Source organism: Micropterus salmoides, unplaced genomic scaffold (assembly GCF_014851395.1).
Source record: "Micropterus salmoides isolate LMB-PRFRI ecotype aquatic unplaced genomic scaffold, ASM1485139v1 Ms_hic_scaffold_7, whole genome shotgun sequence".
NCBI lineage: Eukaryota > Metazoa > Chordata > Actinopteri > Centrarchiformes > Centrarchidae > Micropterus > Micropterus salmoides.
The window spans coordinates 22,850,314-22,870,799 of record NW_024044459.1 but is presented as its reverse complement, the minus strand read 5'-3'; the positions used below and the strand labels follow the sequence as shown (position 1 = coordinate 22,870,799).

The 20,486-nt window shown below is 39.6% G+C and overlaps 1 protein-coding gene across 3 annotated transcripts in view; it reads left to right on the top strand.

Annotated features, from left to right (window-relative positions):
- The window catches only part of agtpbp1 (ATP/GTP binding protein 1), a 33,615-nt gene extending 16,078 nt beyond the window's left edge, over positions 1-17,537 (top strand). For 2 of the 3 annotated variants that reach the window (XM_038703018.1, XM_038703021.1), the window contains 13 exons: positions 229-1,016; positions 1,387-1,470; positions 1,716-1,805; positions 2,033-2,181; positions 2,390-2,477; positions 3,177-3,321; positions 3,923-4,073; positions 5,043-5,223; positions 5,442-5,571; positions 6,267-6,398; positions 7,690-7,866; positions 9,027-9,178; positions 15,112-17,416. In XM_038703018.1, coding sequence (XP_038558946.1) covers positions 229-1,016; positions 1,387-1,470; positions 1,716-1,805; positions 2,033-2,181; positions 2,390-2,477; positions 3,177-3,321; positions 3,923-4,073; positions 5,043-5,223; positions 5,442-5,571; positions 6,267-6,398; positions 7,690-7,866; positions 9,027-9,178; positions 15,112-15,292 — 2,448 coding nt within the window. In that variant the 3' untranslated portion in view covers positions 15,293-17,416. Of the gene's footprint in view, positions 1-228; positions 1,017-1,386; positions 1,471-1,715; positions 1,806-2,032; positions 2,182-2,389; positions 2,478-3,176; positions 3,322-3,922; positions 4,074-5,042; positions 5,224-5,441; positions 5,572-6,266; positions 6,399-7,689; positions 7,867-9,026; positions 9,179-15,111 lie in introns of all 3 variants that reach the window. The other variant, XM_038703019.1, reaches the window with a different exon arrangement.
- The last annotated feature ends 2,949 nt before the right edge of the window (positions 17,538-20,486 follow it).

The following is a 20,486-nucleotide window of genomic DNA, read 5'->3' as shown; positions in this document are numbered from 1 at the left end:
TTGACTAACACGTCCATTTAAACCAAGTTCAAGCTGTTACTTGAAGTGTGGGTTGCTCCTGGGTATTTTTGTATATATTTTTTTTAAATTACATTTGCACTTGAATGCACACCTTCATGTCATAGTTAAAAGAAAAGTGTGTCTATTTAAGTCTTTACAAGTTGAGTGTGCGTTTACCAAAAACATTTCTGCTCCCTTTTTTTGAAACCGTATATTTTATTTCTACAGGGTTATAACTTTGAATGCTCAAAGAGTGTCTCTACCACATCTTCATCATCATCCTTCTCCTCATCATCAACCTCAGCTCAGTCCACTCGGCCAATCATAGTTCCCACAGCTCAATCCCTGTCCCCAAAGCACGCTCACATACCGAGCTCTCGGGAGGATTGCAACCTTACCAAAGGAAAACATACCCTGCCGTCGCCTTCTGTACCCACTCCTCCGGCTCCCCTAACTCCTCTAGAACTGGACACCATCCATCTCACCAAGGACCAAGACAAAAAACAGGAGGCCCACATTCCTTCCCCTGATGCACATGCAACATTGTCCTCCCTCTCCAGGCCTCCTTCTCAAGGGCAGATGATAGAACAGGAACTAGCACATGTGTTGGAGTGTGTCTGTATGGAAGAGGAGGGTGTTCAGAATGCAGAAGGAGGAAGGGGAGTCAAACAAGAAGGATCCCCTGTCAATGCCACAAGACACATACACTCTCCTCTGCTCTTGGGGGGTATCGCTCCCCGTCGTGTGGGAGGAGGAGGAGGAGGAGGAGGCGGCAGCAACTGGGGTTCAGATTGTGGCTCAGAGGGTGCTGAGGATGATGGAGGGGAAGGAGCGGTTCTGGAGGTGCCAAACACGGCGCTGCTCCTCCCGCTGCATGACCCCGACCTTTACGTCGAGATGGTGAAGGGAACACACTCTGTACCCCGGTACGCTGAAGTGGCTTACCCAGACTACTTTGGCCATGTAGCCCCAACATTTAGGGAACCCCTTGTGGAGAGAGTTTACGGTGTGCAGAGGTGAGCCATTTTGAAAGTGGTGGTTTGCAGAAATCATTCAGCGTACTGACAGAAGAGGGGAAGAGAAACCGTGCTATTAAAAAGATAAATTGGGGGGGGGGGACCAGACAGACATTTTGGAGCCTCAGTATTAGTAATCCTAGTAGTTTTAGTAATCCTTTTTTAAATGCAGTCATGTGGTTACATTCTGGGGTCTAAATTGTCTTTTCAGTTTGTTTCATCACAGAATGTGAGCTCCACAGGAAAGGCATTTCTCATAGCTTTTTGCGTTCATCCTCTTCCAGTATAAAACAATAAACAATATATTTAATGGAAAACATGTTTGTCCATTGTTTTGACAATGCATTTGTTTGTGGATCCAACCCTGCAGGTCTAAGATATTCCAGGACATTGAGAGGTTGATTCATCCTAATGATATTCTGGATAAAGTAGTTTACGACCTGGACATTCCCAAGTGAGTTCCTCTTACTGAGTCTGCTACCCTAAAGCGTTGCATTGCACCACTCTGGCTAAATGGAGCTACAATTATGACTTTGTTGCTGGTTCTTCAGCATTTGTGTTAAAGTGCTTCCCAGTGACATAAGCTAGTTTGTCCGTTTTCTGAGAGAGCTGGGACATTGACACGCAGACTGGCTCAATTTATCATCCATACATTGAGAAAGGTATCATGTTTCCCTCGTAAATATTGTTGTGTTACAGTTGTCCTGTGATTGAAGACAGTGGCGAATCACTGAAGTTCAACTCTCAGTTTGAGTCTGGCAACCTCAGGAAGGCAGTTCAAGTTAGGAAGTAAGTATTTATTGTCACATCAGTCACAGGGAAACGAGTAAGAGTTCGACATGTAGATGTGCTCTTTTAAATTAAATCACCTTTTATCACATTAATAACATTTAAAACTGTGGCTAACTTTTACTATATTCAACCTACTTCTGACCTGAAATTTACAGAAATTAGATTAAAAGTAAATGCTTATGGATGATAATATATTTAAAGTTTATGTTGTGGTGTTTCCCTAGATATGAGTATGACCTTGTGCTGAATTCAGACATCAACAGTAATCACTACCACCAGTGGTTTTACTTTGAGGTGAGCGGCATGCGCGTCGGAGCTACCTACCGTTTCAACATCATCAACTGTGAGAAGTCAAACAGCCAGTTCAACTACGGTGAGATGCACAACAACATGTGGATGAAAGCAAAGTGAAACACCCCGCAGTTTGTCATCTGTGTTGTTTTTAGACTATCCATGTGAAGTCAAATGTAACATAAAAAAAACTAAAGAAACCTCAAACTGGTGCAGTGTTTCACTTGTGTTTTCCTTTCGCCGTGTGTGTGTGTGTGTGTGTGTGTGTGTGTGTGTGTGTGTGTGTGTAGGCATGCAGGTGCTGATGTACTCCGTGCAGGAGGCGATCAGTGGCAGGCCTCGCTGGGTCAGAACAGGAACAGACATCTGTTACTACAAGTAGGTACACTCAGAAAGCAGCAGACCTGGGGATGTGTTAAATTAAGGAGAAAGGCAAAAACTACCTAATAACTGTTACAATTACATGGTGCAAGATCACAGTCTTCATGCAGCATACCAGTTTTGCCATACTGCACTATAGTGTATTAAACACCTTGTATCTCTATACATCTTATATAGCTGTAGAACACTCTCGCCTATGTATTTAGTACAGCAACATTTCCTAAAAGCTTCCTTTACAGAAATGGGGACACACACTTTCTCAGCTCATCCACAAATTTAGAAAGTAGTGCATGCATGATGTTAAATTCACTCAGTGGCTAATTTATTAGATATATCTGTAGACTTTAATAAAATTGATTACAACTGTTCTGCTATGAAGTCTGCTTTGATGATGCCTATAATCAGCTTTTGTTGACACTGGTCAGGTGTTTGTCCTCCCTTTTTATGGACATTATAGGGGCAGAATATTAGAAACACCCCTCAATATAATGCAATCCAGTACAACACTTAATTTTTTTAAAACTATGACCTCAGTAAATTACATAGAATTGAATTCCCATATTTCACACGTAGAAGTTATGGCAGAGCTGTTTTTTGCAATTGATTGTACAGGTGTATTTAATAAAGTGGCCAATGAGTGTAAGGGTTGTTGGCGCTTTATTGTGCAACTCATGAAATGTGTCTCCTTCTCCGTAGGAATCATTTTGCCAGGAGTTCCATTGCAGCTGGTGGTCAGAAAGGAAAGTCTTACTATACAATGACCTTCAGCACAAGCTTCAGCCACAAGGATGATGTCTGCTACTTTGCCTATCATTACCCTTATACATACTCCACTCTTAAGGTACCATTACAATACTACTGTTGACTTTAATCCAGAGAACACTAGCAATTAGTAGTAGACACATCTTCGATTGTATCCCCCTTCTTGTCCATATTGTCTATAGGTAATGGTTTTGCTTTCTACAAAAACTATATATTTTCATTATACTCACTTATTATACTGAAATACCTTAACCTGAAACATGATATTGTTTTGGTGCTGCATGTACTCGTACAGTAATTATGACTATTCTCCTATTGCTAAACCCCCAGTGTGGCCCCCTATTCCACTGTTGTGTTTCCAGTGTTTTTATAATTTATATTTCCTTTAAATCTGAACGTAGATAACTACTGTGCTTTAAAGTTCCTGTGCACTCATTATGTCAGTAGTTATGTTATTATACTTGCAGTTTGTCTGCTTTTATCTGGAGTGGCTTTTCTGAATTGCTTATAATACAAGCAACAATAGAGAAGCCCAATCTGAATCACTTCATCCCAGGTGGCCTGATAATCTGCCAGTGCAAAAATGCAACATGTTGGGCATGTTAAGAAAGGACGCTGTAGCTAAGATGTTAGTAAGTGGAAAGTAACAGTGATTTGTCATTCTGTCATTGTATCCTCAGATGCACCTGTCCAAACTGGAGGCTTTGAGGACCCCTCAGATATACCTGAGACAGGACATCCTGTGTGAAACCCTGGGGGGAAACAGCTGCCCCCTTCTCACCATCACTGCCATGCCGGAGTCCAACTCCAATGATCACATCTGTCAATTTAGTAAGTAAATCGATCATGGTCTGCATGTGTCTTTTTATTTCCTTACCATCACTCTCATACCTGTCCAGAACAATCACAGCTGCAGGATTTTCATATCTCCTAAAAAAATGGAAAGCGTATGTAGCTTCACTGAGCATGGTGATCAATTTTTTATTGTTTGTACCCAGGACTCCCATGCTCAGTGTTAATAGTGAGTGGATACCCTGGTGAGATAACGTAAATTGAAATTCATTTTGAGTCTTGGAAATGACCAAAAATATCTCAGAAATAATTCAGCTGTCCTGGAAAAATGTTTAATGTGCAACAAAATCATGATCACAGCGGTATGCAAGCTGAAACTAAAATGTATTTTACAGCTGGCAGTTTGAAGGCATTGGTAATTGGCCATAATCTTAAAACATGTAATATCTTTTGTGTCGTCACCACTGACAAATGCACATCTTTGATGATGAAGTTCATTCTTGACCTTTGGGAACACTCTGTGTAACAAAATAATTGAAGCTTAAAGGTCCCACCTACCTTTCTGAGTTTTCAACCAGATCTTAATGACTTCTTCACCAAACAAAGCTCTTTCAGGGCTGATAGCTAGTAAGTGCAGCTTTTTGATTTTAGATTATTTTGTCAGAAATAGTCGTTATTTAGTTAAAGCTTCTCCAGGCCTTTGATTTGTGATCCCTCATGCTTTGCTCCTGGATAGTTCTCCAAAATGTCCTCTAAGAAATTCACTAATAACGGACAGATTTTATTCCTCTCTCACTAATGCTTGCAGGAACATGAGGGTGAATATCACTACGTGAGAATAGCCCTGGGGTATCGGAGCATGCCAGTACTTCCCAAATAGCTTGCACTGTAGTTCACTGATGCTGTTTATCAGCTGTGAAAAACTTTAAATGGAAAAATCCTTTCCTTTTTTTTCTCACTCCATCTTTCTGTGTTTGTGCCGCGCTCTCCCTGTTTCTCCCTCTTCAGGGAACCGTCCATTGATCTTCCTGTCGGCCAGAGTGCACCCTGGAGAGACCAACGCCAGCTGGGTAATGAAGGGCACGCTGGAGTTCCTGATGGGCACCAGTGCACTCGCAGCCAGCCTGAGAGAAGCCTACATCTTCAAGATAGTCCCCATGCTCAACCCTGATGGAGTTGTAAATGGAAAGTGAGTAAAGATGCATCTAGAGATGGAAAGAAATAAACACACTTTCACAGCTTTCAAGTGTACACACCGATGATGCACACATCTGCCGAACCTGGGCCTGCGCGTTGGTCACAGCTTTATGTCTGTTAACACACACAGAATCTTGTCTTGAAGAATTCTCTAGCTGTTGCTCTGTTCTCTCTATCTTCCCCTCTTCTGCCGTCTCCTTTCTGCTGTAGTCATCGTTGTTCTCTGAGTGGAGAGGATTTGAATCGCCAGTGGCAGTACCCCAATGCTGAGCTCCATCCCACCATCTACCACACTAAGAGCCTGCTGCAGTACCTTGCACACATACAAAGGGCACCACTGGTATGACCTCTAATTAACTGGGCTTAAATTTAGCACTTTGCTGCATTATCTTTCATTTGGGAAGTAGAAAGGATCTCTCCTGGCTTCTTGTTGATGTTGGTGCCGTTTCTCCTGTTCAGCTGCACACCCTGTTTGGCTGCATGTCCACTAAATTTCACATGAATATATCACCACATTAGTTTGAAGACATTAATACAGTTGCCATAAACAACAGCCTCTAGGGGTCTGTCTACTACACTGTGTCAGCAAGTTAGATATAATAGGATATTGCTTTTATGGGAGATTAGTTTAATGTGCAAAGGGTGATGCCTTTACGACAAAATGCAAGGCGAGGCCGCTGTCCTTCCTCTAATAACAGACCTAAGAAAATGTCTTTTGAGGAATATGAGCAGTAACACTGACATGAGTCCACCAGTCACCTTGACAGTGTCATTTATTTAAAATTATAACACAGTATCACAGCTCATTTGATGAAGATTAGAGAGTGAATTTATTTGAGGTATTGTAACTGTAACAGCCTGTTTGTTTGAATTTATTATTTTTACATAGCCACTTATGTAAACACATTTGTAAAAATAAAGGAGATGACTCCATCATTTTGGTTCACTGTGTCTTACTGAAACATTCAAGGCAAAATGCATTGTAATCTGTGTGTGTGTGTGTGTGTGTGTGTGTGTGCGCGCGTGCATGCACAGGTCTTTTGCGACTACCATGGTCATTCCAGAAAGAAGAATGTGTTCATGTACGGATGCAGTGTGAAGGAGACAGTCTGGCAGTCCAGTATCAGTGCTACATCCAGTGACTTACAGGAAGACCTTGGATACAGGGTGAACCAACACTCACACACACATACACACACATGCTGTGCCTGTAATGCACGCAGAAGTAAATGAACACTTAGAGCTGGACGATATGGCGAAATATGTTATCAGGATAAAAAGTTTCATATCTTTCGATATCGATAATTATCACGATAAGTATCAAATCGTTATTTCTTTCAAGATTAAAGGCTAATTTTTCCTCCTGAGTGAAAGTTGAAGAAACTTGATTGTTAATTGTGGTTTAAACTCTTTTTTTTTTTTATGGTCAACACTTGATGCCAAACAATGGATCACTTCACAGTTCTGAGGTAGAACATTAAAAACAATTATAATAAAATCTTTGTCAACAAATATGCATGAGTAAAATTAGGTAAAAGCTTTTTTCCCCTCACCAAAATAAACATCTTGATTTAAAAAAAAAAAAAAAAAAGTCCTAAGTTATGTATGATTCAAGTGAATAAAATCAAACATTTATTGAATATTTATGGAACATTTGTTTTATTGTTATTGAAAATATGTCGCAATAATTATTGTTATTGTTTTATTGTCCAGCCCTATGTTTCAGATCACTGTTCTCACATCAATGAATAATAATAGCATAGATTCAGTACAAAGTGATCGCCTTTATTAAGTAGTACTCATATTGCCGCAGAGAGAGAGAGCAGCTTATATTTTCATCATCACATGTCTATCCTGTATAGTCTATGCATTGCAATCCAATTTCTGTATCCATCACTGTAGGTCAGGCTGAAGCAACATTTTTGCACTTGCAATATTGTAACATTATCCTGTTTTGAGTTACCTGTGTCACTACTATGGATTATCTAATTCTGTTGAAAGTTTTAAATCCCTAATCTCTAAATGTATTGATACCAAATCTATTTTCTTTTTTTACGCTGTCGTTATCATGTGTTTCAATACGAGCTCTTTTCTGACAAACATTTAGTAATTCACCTTAAAAGTTAGGCAAGACTGTTCAGGTCAGAATCATTTTGATGTTTCTTTCTGCATTTGGGAATGCAAAAAAAAAGTTTTCACTGAGTTGAATGCTAATAAAGAAGCCAGTTCAATACAGAGTTTCCTAGCGGATGTGTAGCTTCAGGCTACAAGCCCACAGCAAACATTTTGGATTGCAACGGTCAATACTGCTTTCCCAAGCAACTGCTCTGTACATAAGTCTCTCTTTTATGGACACAGTTATTTGTCTCTACTATAAAATGTACTTGATTATCTCTCTCCCCGCACACACACACACACCTACACAAAAACATCTCAAACATTTTGATGTGTTTTTCAGGCACTTCCGAAGATCCTCTCCCAGATCGCCCCAGTCTTCAGCATGGCGAGTTGTAGTTTTGTTGTGGAGCGCTCCAAAGAGTCAACCGCCCGCGTTGTTGTATGGCGAGAGATAGGAGTACAACGCAGCTACACCATGGAGAGCACGCTCTGTGGTTGTGACCAGGGCAAGTATAAGGTAAGCTTGTATTTTATTTTGTTTACAGGGTATGCACACAAAAAAGAAAATGCCCAATGTTATTTTTTTGTTGAGATTCTGTTATGGAGTTGTTTTTTTAAATGTTTTCATGTTTTGGGCATTTTGTGCCTTTTTATTATATAGACCATAGAGAGAAATGACAGGAAATGAGTGGAGAGAGAGATGGGGGCCCCAGGAAGCTTTTATCATTTGCTTATATGCTAATGAATGAGCTGCAGTGTGAGGAGGAGGGCAAATTATCCACAGATATTTTCCTTTCTGACAATATCTTAACAAAAAAGTAACATTATACAGAGAATAATTGCTTGACTAATGTGTCTGGTTCTATCACGTTGTACAGATGTTTTATTGTGATGTGCACACCATGTGAGAGAGAGGGAGGTGCTCCTATAAATCTCCAAATGTCCACCAGGTGGCGCTTTAGTCCTTATTTCCACTTTCTCTTTGCTTCGCATGTCCTTTCTTCTTCTTTCCTTTGACCCCTTTACCTCCCTTTCTTCTCTCGCTCTCATGTATTGTTGCTGATTTCCTTCCTGCTGAATTCTGCCAATGTCAACATCTTCCATATCCAGAGGCAGTCTAGGGATGCCATTTTGGCACTGATTAGTACCCCCACTGGTTTGTGTGAAGTATTTATCCAGATGTGCAGGAACTAATGTCTACTGAATGTGAGCTGCATGTCTCTGTGGCCAGGCTAAGTTTAGATGTTCCTACCACTGCTACGGGGACTTGCTGTGTGTATATATGTGTGTGTGTGTGTGTCTCACTGAATATTCATTTAACTGGCTGATTGTACAGCTCTGTGAAGACTTTGTTGGGGTTGCAGGTGTGAGTGCATATTCGTTTGAATGTGTGCCTGCCTGCAAATGAAATACATTATCATGTTTCTACATGAAAAGTTTCCTCAGCGAGTGCTTTCCAGCAGTGAGAATTGGGGTGTTTGAAGATGGACAACAGCTCCATCCCCAGGCTCCAGAGCAGCTATAAAAACCACAGCTGCCATTTTAGAGCAAATTTCTGTTAGACCGTTGAAATAATTTTTTGAGTCTAGCAGTACATGCAAGTTTGTGTGATTGCAATGTTTTTGTGGTGTGACACATTTTAATTCTCTTTGATGTGCACGCACATGTCCTTTTCAGGGTCTTCAGATCGGCACCAGAGAGCTGGAGGAGATGGGAGCTCAGTTCTGTGTGGCCCTGCTGAGGCTGAAGAGGCTGACGGGGCTCCGCAACCACCAACACCTGCTGGATTTGGAGAGCGATATCATTGGGACACAGTCTAAAGTGGTCAGGTTAGTCGAGTGGAGCACACTGCAAAGTCACAACCACAAACCACAACACACAGTTAATGCAGGTGCACACAGATAACTATTTAAAGATATAGAGTGAGAGAGAGAGACCCAGCCACCGTACTGTCCAGACCCGGACGTACAGCCGATCTATTATTGAGAATTACTACCTCGTGACGGAGCGTTTCTATTTTAACCCACGCTGCTTTTCTAGCATTTACTGTAGACCAATTGTATGTGCTCTAATCGTCTCATGTGATGCTGCTCAGCCAATCAAATCTGTGCATTCCGATAAGCATTGCCAGAGCCGTTAACGGCCCTGAGCGAGCATTGCGAGTCAAGTCCGCAAGTGAGATAAGACACACAGAGGAAGAGAGGAGACGAGAGAGAAAAGAGATTTCACATGGCTTTTAAACAAGAATGTACAGAGACTCGCATGTACATTCTTCACGCCAGAAGTTCAAAACCAGAATATCTCATGTATCTCCAATTATAGCAAGACAAGCCAAAGTTCACGTTTTTCAATGAACAAGAGAAAGTAGGAAAGTGGTATAAGAGGGAATGAAAGAGAAGAGGAGGTATTAAAGCTGTTCATTTATTAAGATGTGTTGAGTGTTAATTATAAAATTGGTTGAGACTCAACTTCAATCACTCAAAGCTAGTTTTTATTTTTCTGAAATTGAGCAACAAATAAAATTAATTTCTTTTAAGATGCACATTTAGAAAAACTTTTTTTAAATGCAGCCATTAGATTACTTAAATTTAGAATTTGTTATTAGAGCAGTTATTATTTATTATCCCTTCAGTTTTATGTGAAAACTGACATGACGGTAAATATTGTTGAAATAGTGTCTGATTTGACCTTTATATACAGTCTATGGATTTGACAGTCAGTTGTTGACTAAAAACATATGGAGATACAACTAGGCTATACGTTATGGTAGACTACTGAATGATAACGCAAGTTAATGTTCCGGACCTTTGCTTCGTGAAATTTTCTCTAACTGGACCTCTTTGAATTTTAATTGAATATCCCTGCTTTAAAGGTTAGAAATGCAGTTCCCAAACAAACAATACATACTTGAGGAATACATTCTGTGATCTCATAGAAACAAGAAAGCAGGCTAATTTCTCAGAATTGTAAATTCAGTATTGTTATCCTCATGCAACCTTCCCAAGATATCTGAGATTTTGAAAGTGCGTTTTCTGTTGCCAAAGATCCTACCTGGAGAAGAGTAAAAACGATTATAGACTTTCCTTTTCTTTTTTTTTAAATGCACAAAACACCTTCCTTACTGCCAGACACGTTCCCACTTGGCACTGGCACTAAACGGTGTGAATGTCACTCCGGATTTCCTCTGAAGCACTACTCAAGAAACAAATGAAGGTCTGCATTTATACAGGGCTGCCTTGAGCATCATTGAAATTCTATCAGTGTATGGTGGATATAATGAAAACTCTGGAGTGAGAGGGGAATGGGTATGAATAACTGTCAGTAGTGTGATTATTTAAGAGATCGTTAAACAGCCACAAGATCTTTGCTTTTGTTTTCTTTTGATGAAGCCGTTTACACCTACGCGGTGGGGGTTTTTGGAGCCACAGCGAGTAGTCGATGGCACCATGTGGATTAAATGTACATGGAACATGCAAACTAGTGCGCTGCCTTCCTGCACAGTCGCTTATAGCTGGAATATATTAGTAAAAAGCAGGAAAGTGTCAGAGCATGTCCTCATCCACTTAAGTGCCAGTGCATTCAAGGTATGGCAGTATTGAATATGATCAACTCTAATCTCACCCGTCAAACCATTACAATGTAGCTTTACACTGTTTATACCCTTTTGTCACACCATGTTTGCTTTGTACAAGAGTATCAGCAATGATTCATTAAACAGGGCATCTTGATTATTGTCTTGGTGTTCACAGCTTAATGCTCTGGGCCTGTTTTTATCAAGCTTCTCAGAATTACTCATAAGAACACTGCTAAGAACTGATTTACGAGTAAAAAAATTCTTGGCTCAAAGTTGTGCTTAAAAGTTAGTTATTAAGCATCATAGTCCTACTTTTAGTGAAGTGTAGGACTAAATCTTAAGTGTCAGTCTTAGTGCTGATTTACAACACTTTGCTGCGCCGCAAACAGGTTTTTGGATGACGATGTCGCCAAGGACCAATCACTAAATAGATTTCCTTCTTTAGAATATTCTCAGATAAATTCACATTGAATGGTGAAATTCCTAAGAGGAGTTTATATTCAACACACATTTAACAATAAAGAATTTTCAAGATAATACATTATGATATAGGCCTGCACATTAATAAATGAAAGATAAAAAAAGTTTATCTTTATATGGTTTATATATCAAATGTGCATACTACTCCTGTGAAGTCAGTTATTTGCATGAACTGTGTTTGTTTCTGTCGGATTACGGGGGGTGGTGGTGGTGGTGTTGTTGGTGTTGTTGTTGTTGTTGAGATGACGTCCCTCACCAACTCGCTGACAAAGATAATGCCTGCGCGGTCCGACCCCATCTTATTAACTGCGCGTCGTCAGAATTCTTCCTCTCGTCTTCGCATGTCTCTGTCTCCACAGTGCCATCACAAGCCCTACTGGCAACTCCTAACCACTTGAGAGACCTCTCGAGCTGTCTTAAATAACTGGGAGAGTAAGAGTGATTCTTAGCTTTGAGAAATTTGATAACTTGCTTTTATTCTTGAGTTTAAAAGTAGGAGTAAATTTCATGAATTCTCAGCACTTAAGACTAAAATGGCACTTTGAGAAGCTTGATAAATACCAGCCCTGGTCTCTCTCCTTCTGTCTTTGCATAGGATAAACAATTCTACTGTGTTTGGTTTGCTGTGTGTGTGTGTGTGTGTGTGGTTATAGTACTCATAATAATAATAATAATAAATAATTAATTAATTAATTCCCCTTCACATTAGTGCTGAAAAGATTAGTCCATTAGTCACTCATCAGAAAAGAAATCAGTTTTGGTATTTATCATTCTGTGGTTGTAGCTTATCCAAGGATTTGTTACTTTTCTCTGTTTTAAGACTGTAAATTTAATATCTTTGAGTTTTACACTGCGATTAGAAATTGACATATCATGCTCTGGGAAATTGCAGATTTTTTTTACAATTTTATAGGCTAAACAGTCCCGTGATTAATTGATAAAATAGTTTATAGGTTATTTAAAACTGAAGTGAATGATTAATTGCAGTGTTACTTAAAATAGTTTTTTTCTGATTTTATTAAAACCTAATAAATAAAAAAGTATTGAAGTCAGAAGCCTCCTCTTTACCACACAGTGGGCTTGCTGAAAATTCAGAAAAGTATCATGTTGATAAACAATGTTTTTGAGCTTTTTAACCCAGCCAAATGATAAAAAAATGTTAGTTGCACTAAAGTTTCTCCATCCGTATTTTAATAAATGGCTTCACGCTATGAGCCAGCGCTTCATGATAACAAATGACCACATTGCTTTAGCGTATATCAAATCAACTCTATTAAAATGTGAGGTCCACACAGATTAGACTGTACTTAAGTTCAGGGCCGCAAATAAATATTTAAACTTGGCCAAACCCAAGCTGTGACACATAAGGTTATCTTAATTTCTTTTCCTTTTTTTTTTTTTAAACATCAACGTTCACTCCAGATTTATTAAAGCAGTGGATTTGGAAGAATGGCTTTAAACTCAAAACCACTTAATACTCATGTCTCTCTCTGTGTGTCTCTCAGTCTCTCTATTTCTCTTCTACCAACCTCTTCTACTCTCATATTGATATATTCATTCATCATTTATGTGTCTGATCATTAAGGGACTCCAAAAGTGTTCTGGGGCTTGTGTGTTTGCGTGAGTGTCCTTTGGGATTTGGTTGCTCTTCATCCTGGATTTATGGTTTTTATGCATGGGCCATGGTATGGTACCACTTACCATTTAATAGGTCATCACAACGATGATATTGTGGCCATTGGGAGGCGTCTGCAAATAACTGGGCGTCTCAGAGTGAGTAAATGGGTGCATACGGGCATGGGTGTGTTTCTGTATGAGTGCAAGGCAGACAGAAAGAGATGTATGTACGTGAGGGTTTGGAGATGTTGAGCTTTATCCACATGTGAATGAAGGTAATTGGGGGGGGGGGTTATGCACATACATGCATCTGTATATTAAGATATACTGAATGTAGAGATGATGGATACGGAAAATGTAACCCAAAGAAAGGAGAGATCGGGTTTGATTCTTCTATAATAGCTTGTAATGGCTGACTCACAACTCTGATTATCTGTTTGGACAATATTCTGTCCATCATCACAAATATACACACACACACACACACACACACACACACACACACACACACACACACACACACACATTTACTGTACATATACTGATGCACAGTTTCTCCCTCGTTCTCTCCCTCTGGCACTCTCACTGGTAAGCTTGGTTGGGAGATCATTGTCTGAGCCCCCTGATCGACTGTCTCTCTGGGATCACATTTCAGACCATTAACACCATTAAAAACCCACTAAAGCCACTAAAACCTCAAAGAACCATCAACCATTTAACCATTAAGAGTCACAGGGAAAAAAAACTACTTGTCAACAGTCAGAGCACACAAGTACAGTTTGTTTCCAGCTTCCATTTTGTTTTAAAATATATTTTAATATGTATAATTTTGTAGTATAAGTTGTTATTTTTTTACTAAAATGTTTGTTTTAATTTTTTATATATTTATATTTGTTTTGCTATTATTTAGGGCTGAAAGAATTACTCAATTAGTAGATTGACAGAAAATTTATCAATGAAAAGATGCCAAACATTGTCTAGTTCCAGCTTCTCAAAATAAAGGATTTGCTGCTTTTTGCTTTTTTGTAAACTGGATATCCTTTAATTTTTGACTATTGGTGAGACAAAACAAAAAAATGACACCTTGGGTTCTTGGGGATTTGTGATGGGCATTAGTCACATTTTATAGACTGAAGAATTTTTTAAAGCTGTAGTATGCAGTTTATTTCAGAGGCATTTTTGTTATATTCGTTGAAATTCTATAATAATCAATAAATCAAATGCCACGACACAGAAATGAAAAGAATCTGGGACCTGTGGCTGTCGCAGGACTGTTGTAAGCACGGCCAATCATTTCATTAAATGCTGGGCTGGCCTACCTGTCTGTCCACCCCCGCGCACTCTGCCTGTGCACATTAATGAAAAAGTGTTTTGTGGGAGTGGCTTTGGAAGGAGGCCTGAAGGGAAGAGAGAGAGATTTATAAATTTAGCTGTCTTTTGCTAGTTCTCCAACATTGTCATCTTAAATAATCAATTAATTACTTAATTAAAATATTGCTACTACTGCGGTATTTTTTATGATTTCATTAGACTTTGTGGTCATGCTTTATAGATATACTGTAATATAATGGCAGATTGATTATGATTTATGTTTTTTAGTTTACTTTCTTCTTTTTTTTCCCTAAACACATTATAAAGATAATATCTATCCAAATAAACTAGCATATTGATGATCCATTTTGCATGAATGGCACAGTCTGTTAGGTTTGTGTTTTTTGTGCAGGAATAGGCTTCTCAACAGCACATTTTCAAGGACCACGAAACAACCATTCAGTTTCCCTTTCAAATGCATTTTCTTGGGTGTTTTACTCTGAAATCCGAACGCTCTTTAGTGGCCTCCCATGACTGAGTTCAGCTAACATGACATGTATTTGTTTTTAAGAAATGCTATACAAATGTGTATCATTTCTTACATAGTTTCTCAAAATAATGAATGCAGAAATACATTCTATAATGTAAAATATCCACAGGCATCAATGGTGCAATGATGCAGAGTTTTCCCTGTGACACGATTATCTACACCATTAACTTCCAGAGAAATGTCTGTCATCCGCAACACCTGTGTTAACGACACCTTATTTTGTTATCCAGCAGCAGCCCCACTACCTATGTGATGGAGGAGGACGAGCCGTCCTTTCTGGAGGCGATAGACTACAGCGCAGAGAGCAACGATGAGGACGGCGAGCCAGAAAATGAGCACACCGGCGAAGTTCATGAGATTCCCGATCACCTCGATCAGCTGTCAGACTCTGAGACAAATCACCGGGACTAACGCTGAGGTGTTCACCTCCTCTGTACCTGGCAGTTAGAGCTTATAACCAGCCAGCGCTTGGGTTGTTAGCTGATGTAAAATGAAAGATTTCGCTGGTAAAATAGTCCAAACCCACACTTCTCACTTTGACTGGTGAATAAATAGCTTAGATTTACACCTGATCCTATTATATAGATACTTATGATGGTACGTAGGATAAGTTGGCACTGCTCAGGTGCTCTTTTCCCAACTGTGTTGCTCCAGAAGGTGCGTACTTCTCCTGCCTTTCATGTCAGACAGCCTGATTAAAGCCCTCACTAAGCATCGGGATTTCAGTGAATGTTCTCACCTTTCACCGACATACTATAACCTTCATGAACTGTATCCCCTGACCTCAGACACCATATAGCCTGAGATTCACATATTGCTAGCCAGAGCAGCAAACAGCAGGCACCGCTGATCCTTAACTTGAACCCTCGTCCACTCGCTCATTTCTCACAGCCGATCTTATACGGAAGCTACCTGACAAGGTTGTGGTAAGTGTAATGCAGCCTGTGGCTTCTCTAGGTACTGTAGTTTTTTGAAACCCCTTTCTCACCTGTGGCTCTGTGTTTGATTAAAACACTCCTGGTGATGGAGGAAACTGGGTCTCCCCCCACTGACCTGCTTAAAGATCCAACCAACCTGCCTTCTTATTTTCCTTTGCCCTTCCTTTCTTTAGTCTCACACTGCACTTTAACGTTTTACTCCTTTTGTTGGTTTGGGCATTCCTAGTGTCCCTTCTCCCTTCCTTTTTTTCTGACAAGCCAAGGTGTCTAAATGGGATGCAGGGATGAAGAAACAGCTCTGTGTCATAGCTTAGCTGCAGGTTAACACCACTCATCCTGAGCATTGAACTATGACCTCACTTCCTCTCCTCTGTAACCCCTCTTCTCTTCGGCTGCAGTGCACGAGGTCGGATCATTCACGTGCTGTTTGCCTCGCTTTATCCAAACCTGAAGCTATTTATATCACTCAAACGTAGAATGTTCACGTCTTTACCGAGACAAACCTTGTAGATAGAGTCACACACCACAAACTCAGCAGTAAACATGAAGCTGTAATGTAAAATATCCATATCCACTGTTGGTGTTTTCATTGTTTTTAAATAATAGACAGTATTAAAATGTTAGATAAAGCAGTAATGAACAAGACGCATGAGCTGCAGAGAGCAGAAAACCCCTTTTGCACTTTGGATATATACACTATACGCGCAAAACAAAGAAACAAACTGAGAGTGAAACATCACTTCACAACATGTCACATTTTGCAAATCTCAACTTCAGCCACCTCATTAGTTTAGTTCAGCCCAAAGCTGATGGTAACGTTGCTGTGATGTTTTAAAGAATTATACTGGAATTTCCTTTCCTCCAATCTGTGTACATTTTGTGGATTTGCTTAGGAGAGACCCATGCATTAAAACCAGATGGTGCTTTGTTTTGAGAGTATAAAGTAGTTTGATGGAGTATTTCTTTATTTGTTTATGGAGATGAGGTTCTCTTGCAGCTAGTGCATGGCTATTTTCCTCTTGTTTTTATTTTGTAATTTAATAATTTAAGTCTTGTATGTATATTAGGCATTTTGAGTGTGTGAGTGCAAATGTGTGTGTGTGTGTGTGCGCAGGAGTTTAAGTTCTTCCATTATTCAGCTCAGTTAATACTTTTATAGTGTGTTTCTTCTTTCAATTTGATTATCCCCTCTCTCTCTCCTTCACTCCACCCCATTTTCTCTTTCCTTCCCTCAAACCTCTTTCACTCCCTTTTTCTGTCTGTCTTCCTCATGGCTCTACTTTCTTTCAAATCATATTCATGGACATCTTATAAACCCAGGGAAGTCCGTGTTCTCGGTGCGTGTGTGTGTGTAACGAATATATGATGTGAAATAATATCGGTACCCTCTGAGAATTGTGTGTGCTGTTATGTCTGTTTGTCCGTAGCAGTTTTTGTCGACAGAGTGCTGCGCTACTTTTGTTTTCTGTTTTGTACCTTTTTTGTTTTGTTTTTTTGGAGGTAAATAAGCAGAGATAGCAACTCATTTTAAGTTGATTGTAATGCAGAAAACTGAAGCTAAGAGTGAAGCTGGGAAATAAAATGTAAATGTGGTAAATTGTCTGCTTTGTTATTTTTCTTGCCTGCACATTGGAGTTCAGAACAGTATGTGCTTTGTGAGGTTGCATTTATTTTGTTTTAAGTCTGAACTGAATGACCATTAAATTCACTTTAACATTTGTCCTTATGTAGACCTTTCTCTCAAACGTGTTGTTTGTAACTGTAATGGATCCTAACTGAGTTATGGGGAGAAGTGCTGTGATTGGCTGATCCAAAACAACAGGGAAATTCTTTTTTTCTTACAACCTGGATCATATTTTCATAGTTGATGTTGGTTTAGAAATAATTGGGTTAAACTTGGCTTGTGTAAATAATCACTCATGTTTTCAATGTCCCATTCACCCAGTTGTAAGGCTGTCTAGTATTTTTGTTTACGGACCTGTTTCTCTGTTAGAATATCTGGGACAAATGAACTAATAATAATATGAGTAATAATTTACAAATAATTTTACATAGGGTATACAGGGTTTAGAAACATTACAGGCAACGTGATAGCTATGTTTGTTTAAGTTAAGTATGCTGGATGCTTAAGGTGAGGTTAGTGTTGTAGTGGTACAAATCGGGGGCTTTACACACATGCACATATGTATATTTGGAGCACTGTTGTTCGCTGTGATTGCTCCTCCTATACATTTTGAAAAGGGTCCTTCCTAAAGCCATTTCGATGTAAATGTTGGGGGCACAAATCCACAGTATTCATTCCATGCAAAAATTTATTTTAAAGTTCAACGAAAGTTAATATGAATCTTCAGCAGTTTTGAGTTACACTAGGTCTCTTCGATGTGTTACTATCCTGCCACCACTGTGCAACAAGGAAAGAATGTCTCTGGAAACACAGATGAGATTTGATACTGAAAACAACTATTATAATAAGTTATTTTGTATTAAAATGAACTAATAATGACCTCCAACATCAAGATAAGCAACTTATTATTTATTTAAAAATTGTCCTGCTGTACATTGTCCATATCTCTCCCCTTTTAACTTTTTATTTCTGAATCAATATAGATTCTTTAGTTAGACCATTTTTTGACTAGCTTATCTTTAGAGATGGCAGTGGTGGAAGAAGTATTCAGATCCTTTGCTTAAGTAAAAATAATAATACCACACTGTGAAAATACTCCAGTACAAGTGAAAGTTCCTCATTCAAATCCTTACTCAAGTAAATGTATGGAAGTAATCAGCAAAATGTACTTAAAATATCAAAAGAAAATGTACTCAGTATCCTGTAGTTCTTGACCAGGTTTGCACACACTGCAGCAGGGATTTTTGCCCACTCCTCCATACAGACCTTCTCCAGATCCTTCAGGGTTTGGGGCTTTTGCTGGGCAATACGGACTTTCAGCTCCTTCCAAAGATTTTCTATTGGGTTCAGGTCTGGAGATTGGCTAGGCCACTCCAGGACCTTGAGATGCTTCTTATGGAGCCACTCCTTTGTTGCCCTGGCTGTGTTTTTCGGGTCGTCATGCTGGAAGACCCAGCCACGACCCATCTTCAATGCTCTTACTAAGGGAAGGAGGTTGGTGGCCAAGATCTCGCGATACATGGCCCCATCCATCCTCCCCCCAATACGGTGCAGTCGTCTTGTCCCCTTTGCAGAAAAGCATCCCCAAAGAATGACGTTTCCACCTCCATGCTTCACAGTTGGGATGGTGTTCTTGGGGTTGTACTCATCCTTCTTCCTCCAAACACGGCGAGTGGAGTTTAGACCAGAAAGCTCTATTTTTGTCTCATCAGACCACATGACCTTCTCCCATTCCTCCTCTGGATCATCCAGATGGTCATTGGCAAACTTCAGACGGGTCTGTACATGCGCTGGCGTAGTGTGTTACTAATGGTTTTCATTGAGACTGTGGTCCCAGCTCTCTTCAGGTCATTGACCAGGTCCTGCCGTGTAGTTCTAGGCTGATCCCTCACCTTCCTCATGATCATTAATGCCCCACGAGGTGACATCTTGCATGGAACCCCAGACCGAGGGAGACTGACCGTCATCTTGAACTTCTTCCATTTTCTAATAATTGCCTCAACAGTTGTTACCTTCTCACCAAGCTGCTTGCCTATTGTCCTGTAGCCCATCCCAGCACGCCACAGACTCCAACACAAACTCCATGATAAAAAAACTACCAAAAAGTTGAAGCCCATCAGGCCAAGCGAGAATCGCATCAACGTCAAGCGAAAACACGCCTCAACTTTGGAAAGGTGTTTGAGTCATGGAGAAACCTACAGTTTGTTTTCAAAAATTGACCCAGAGTTGGTTTTCATCCTATTGGACAGGAAAACTAACATTACTGCAAAGTATGTGAAATATATTCTGATTCTGTGTTTTAGTTGGATCAAGTTAGATAACGTTAGCTTGCCGGCTATGTCAGTGTAACTTATCATGCCACATGCATGGATTTGATTAATGTCGAGCTGCTAAAATTATTATTCCTAATGTTACAGTGGAAGTTTACCTGAGTTTCCAGCATTTTGTGTGATTCCGTCTATGTTATGTCTCTGTTTTGGCCACTACAGAGCGCTAGCTGGTGCAGGAGCACACACTTAGAAGCGTAGTGGTTGCAATCTGAAACCTCACCCGTGGAACTGCATGAAAACTACACATGGCCCCTTTAGTATTCCTGCTGCATTAATGTGGATGTTGCATTTTACTGCTGTAGATGTTTAAGATTGAGATCATTAACTACTTTATATACTGTTGGGTTGTTAAATCTAAAGCAATGCAATATATTCTATAAGATCATCCTGTTTGTAGCGTTGTCGCCCCGTCAGAACCACATGTCTCTAAAAAACCTGTTTTCAGCTTTGACATTTTCCTGCTAATCCGATGTTTTTTTTGTAAAAACTCCTCAGTTAGTTTTTTTGTCAACAAATTCTAATACCTTGCTTAACTGTTGCTTTAATGCTACATTATTTATTTATGTATCTATCTATATTGTATATTTCTGTCTGCAGAGGGAAAAAAAATGGCACAAGAGGAAATTATTCTTCCTTAGGCAGATGTATTTTTGAGGGTGATGAAAAGATCTTTTTTTCAGGCGAATGCAGCAGTTAAATCTAGAAAGAAGGGG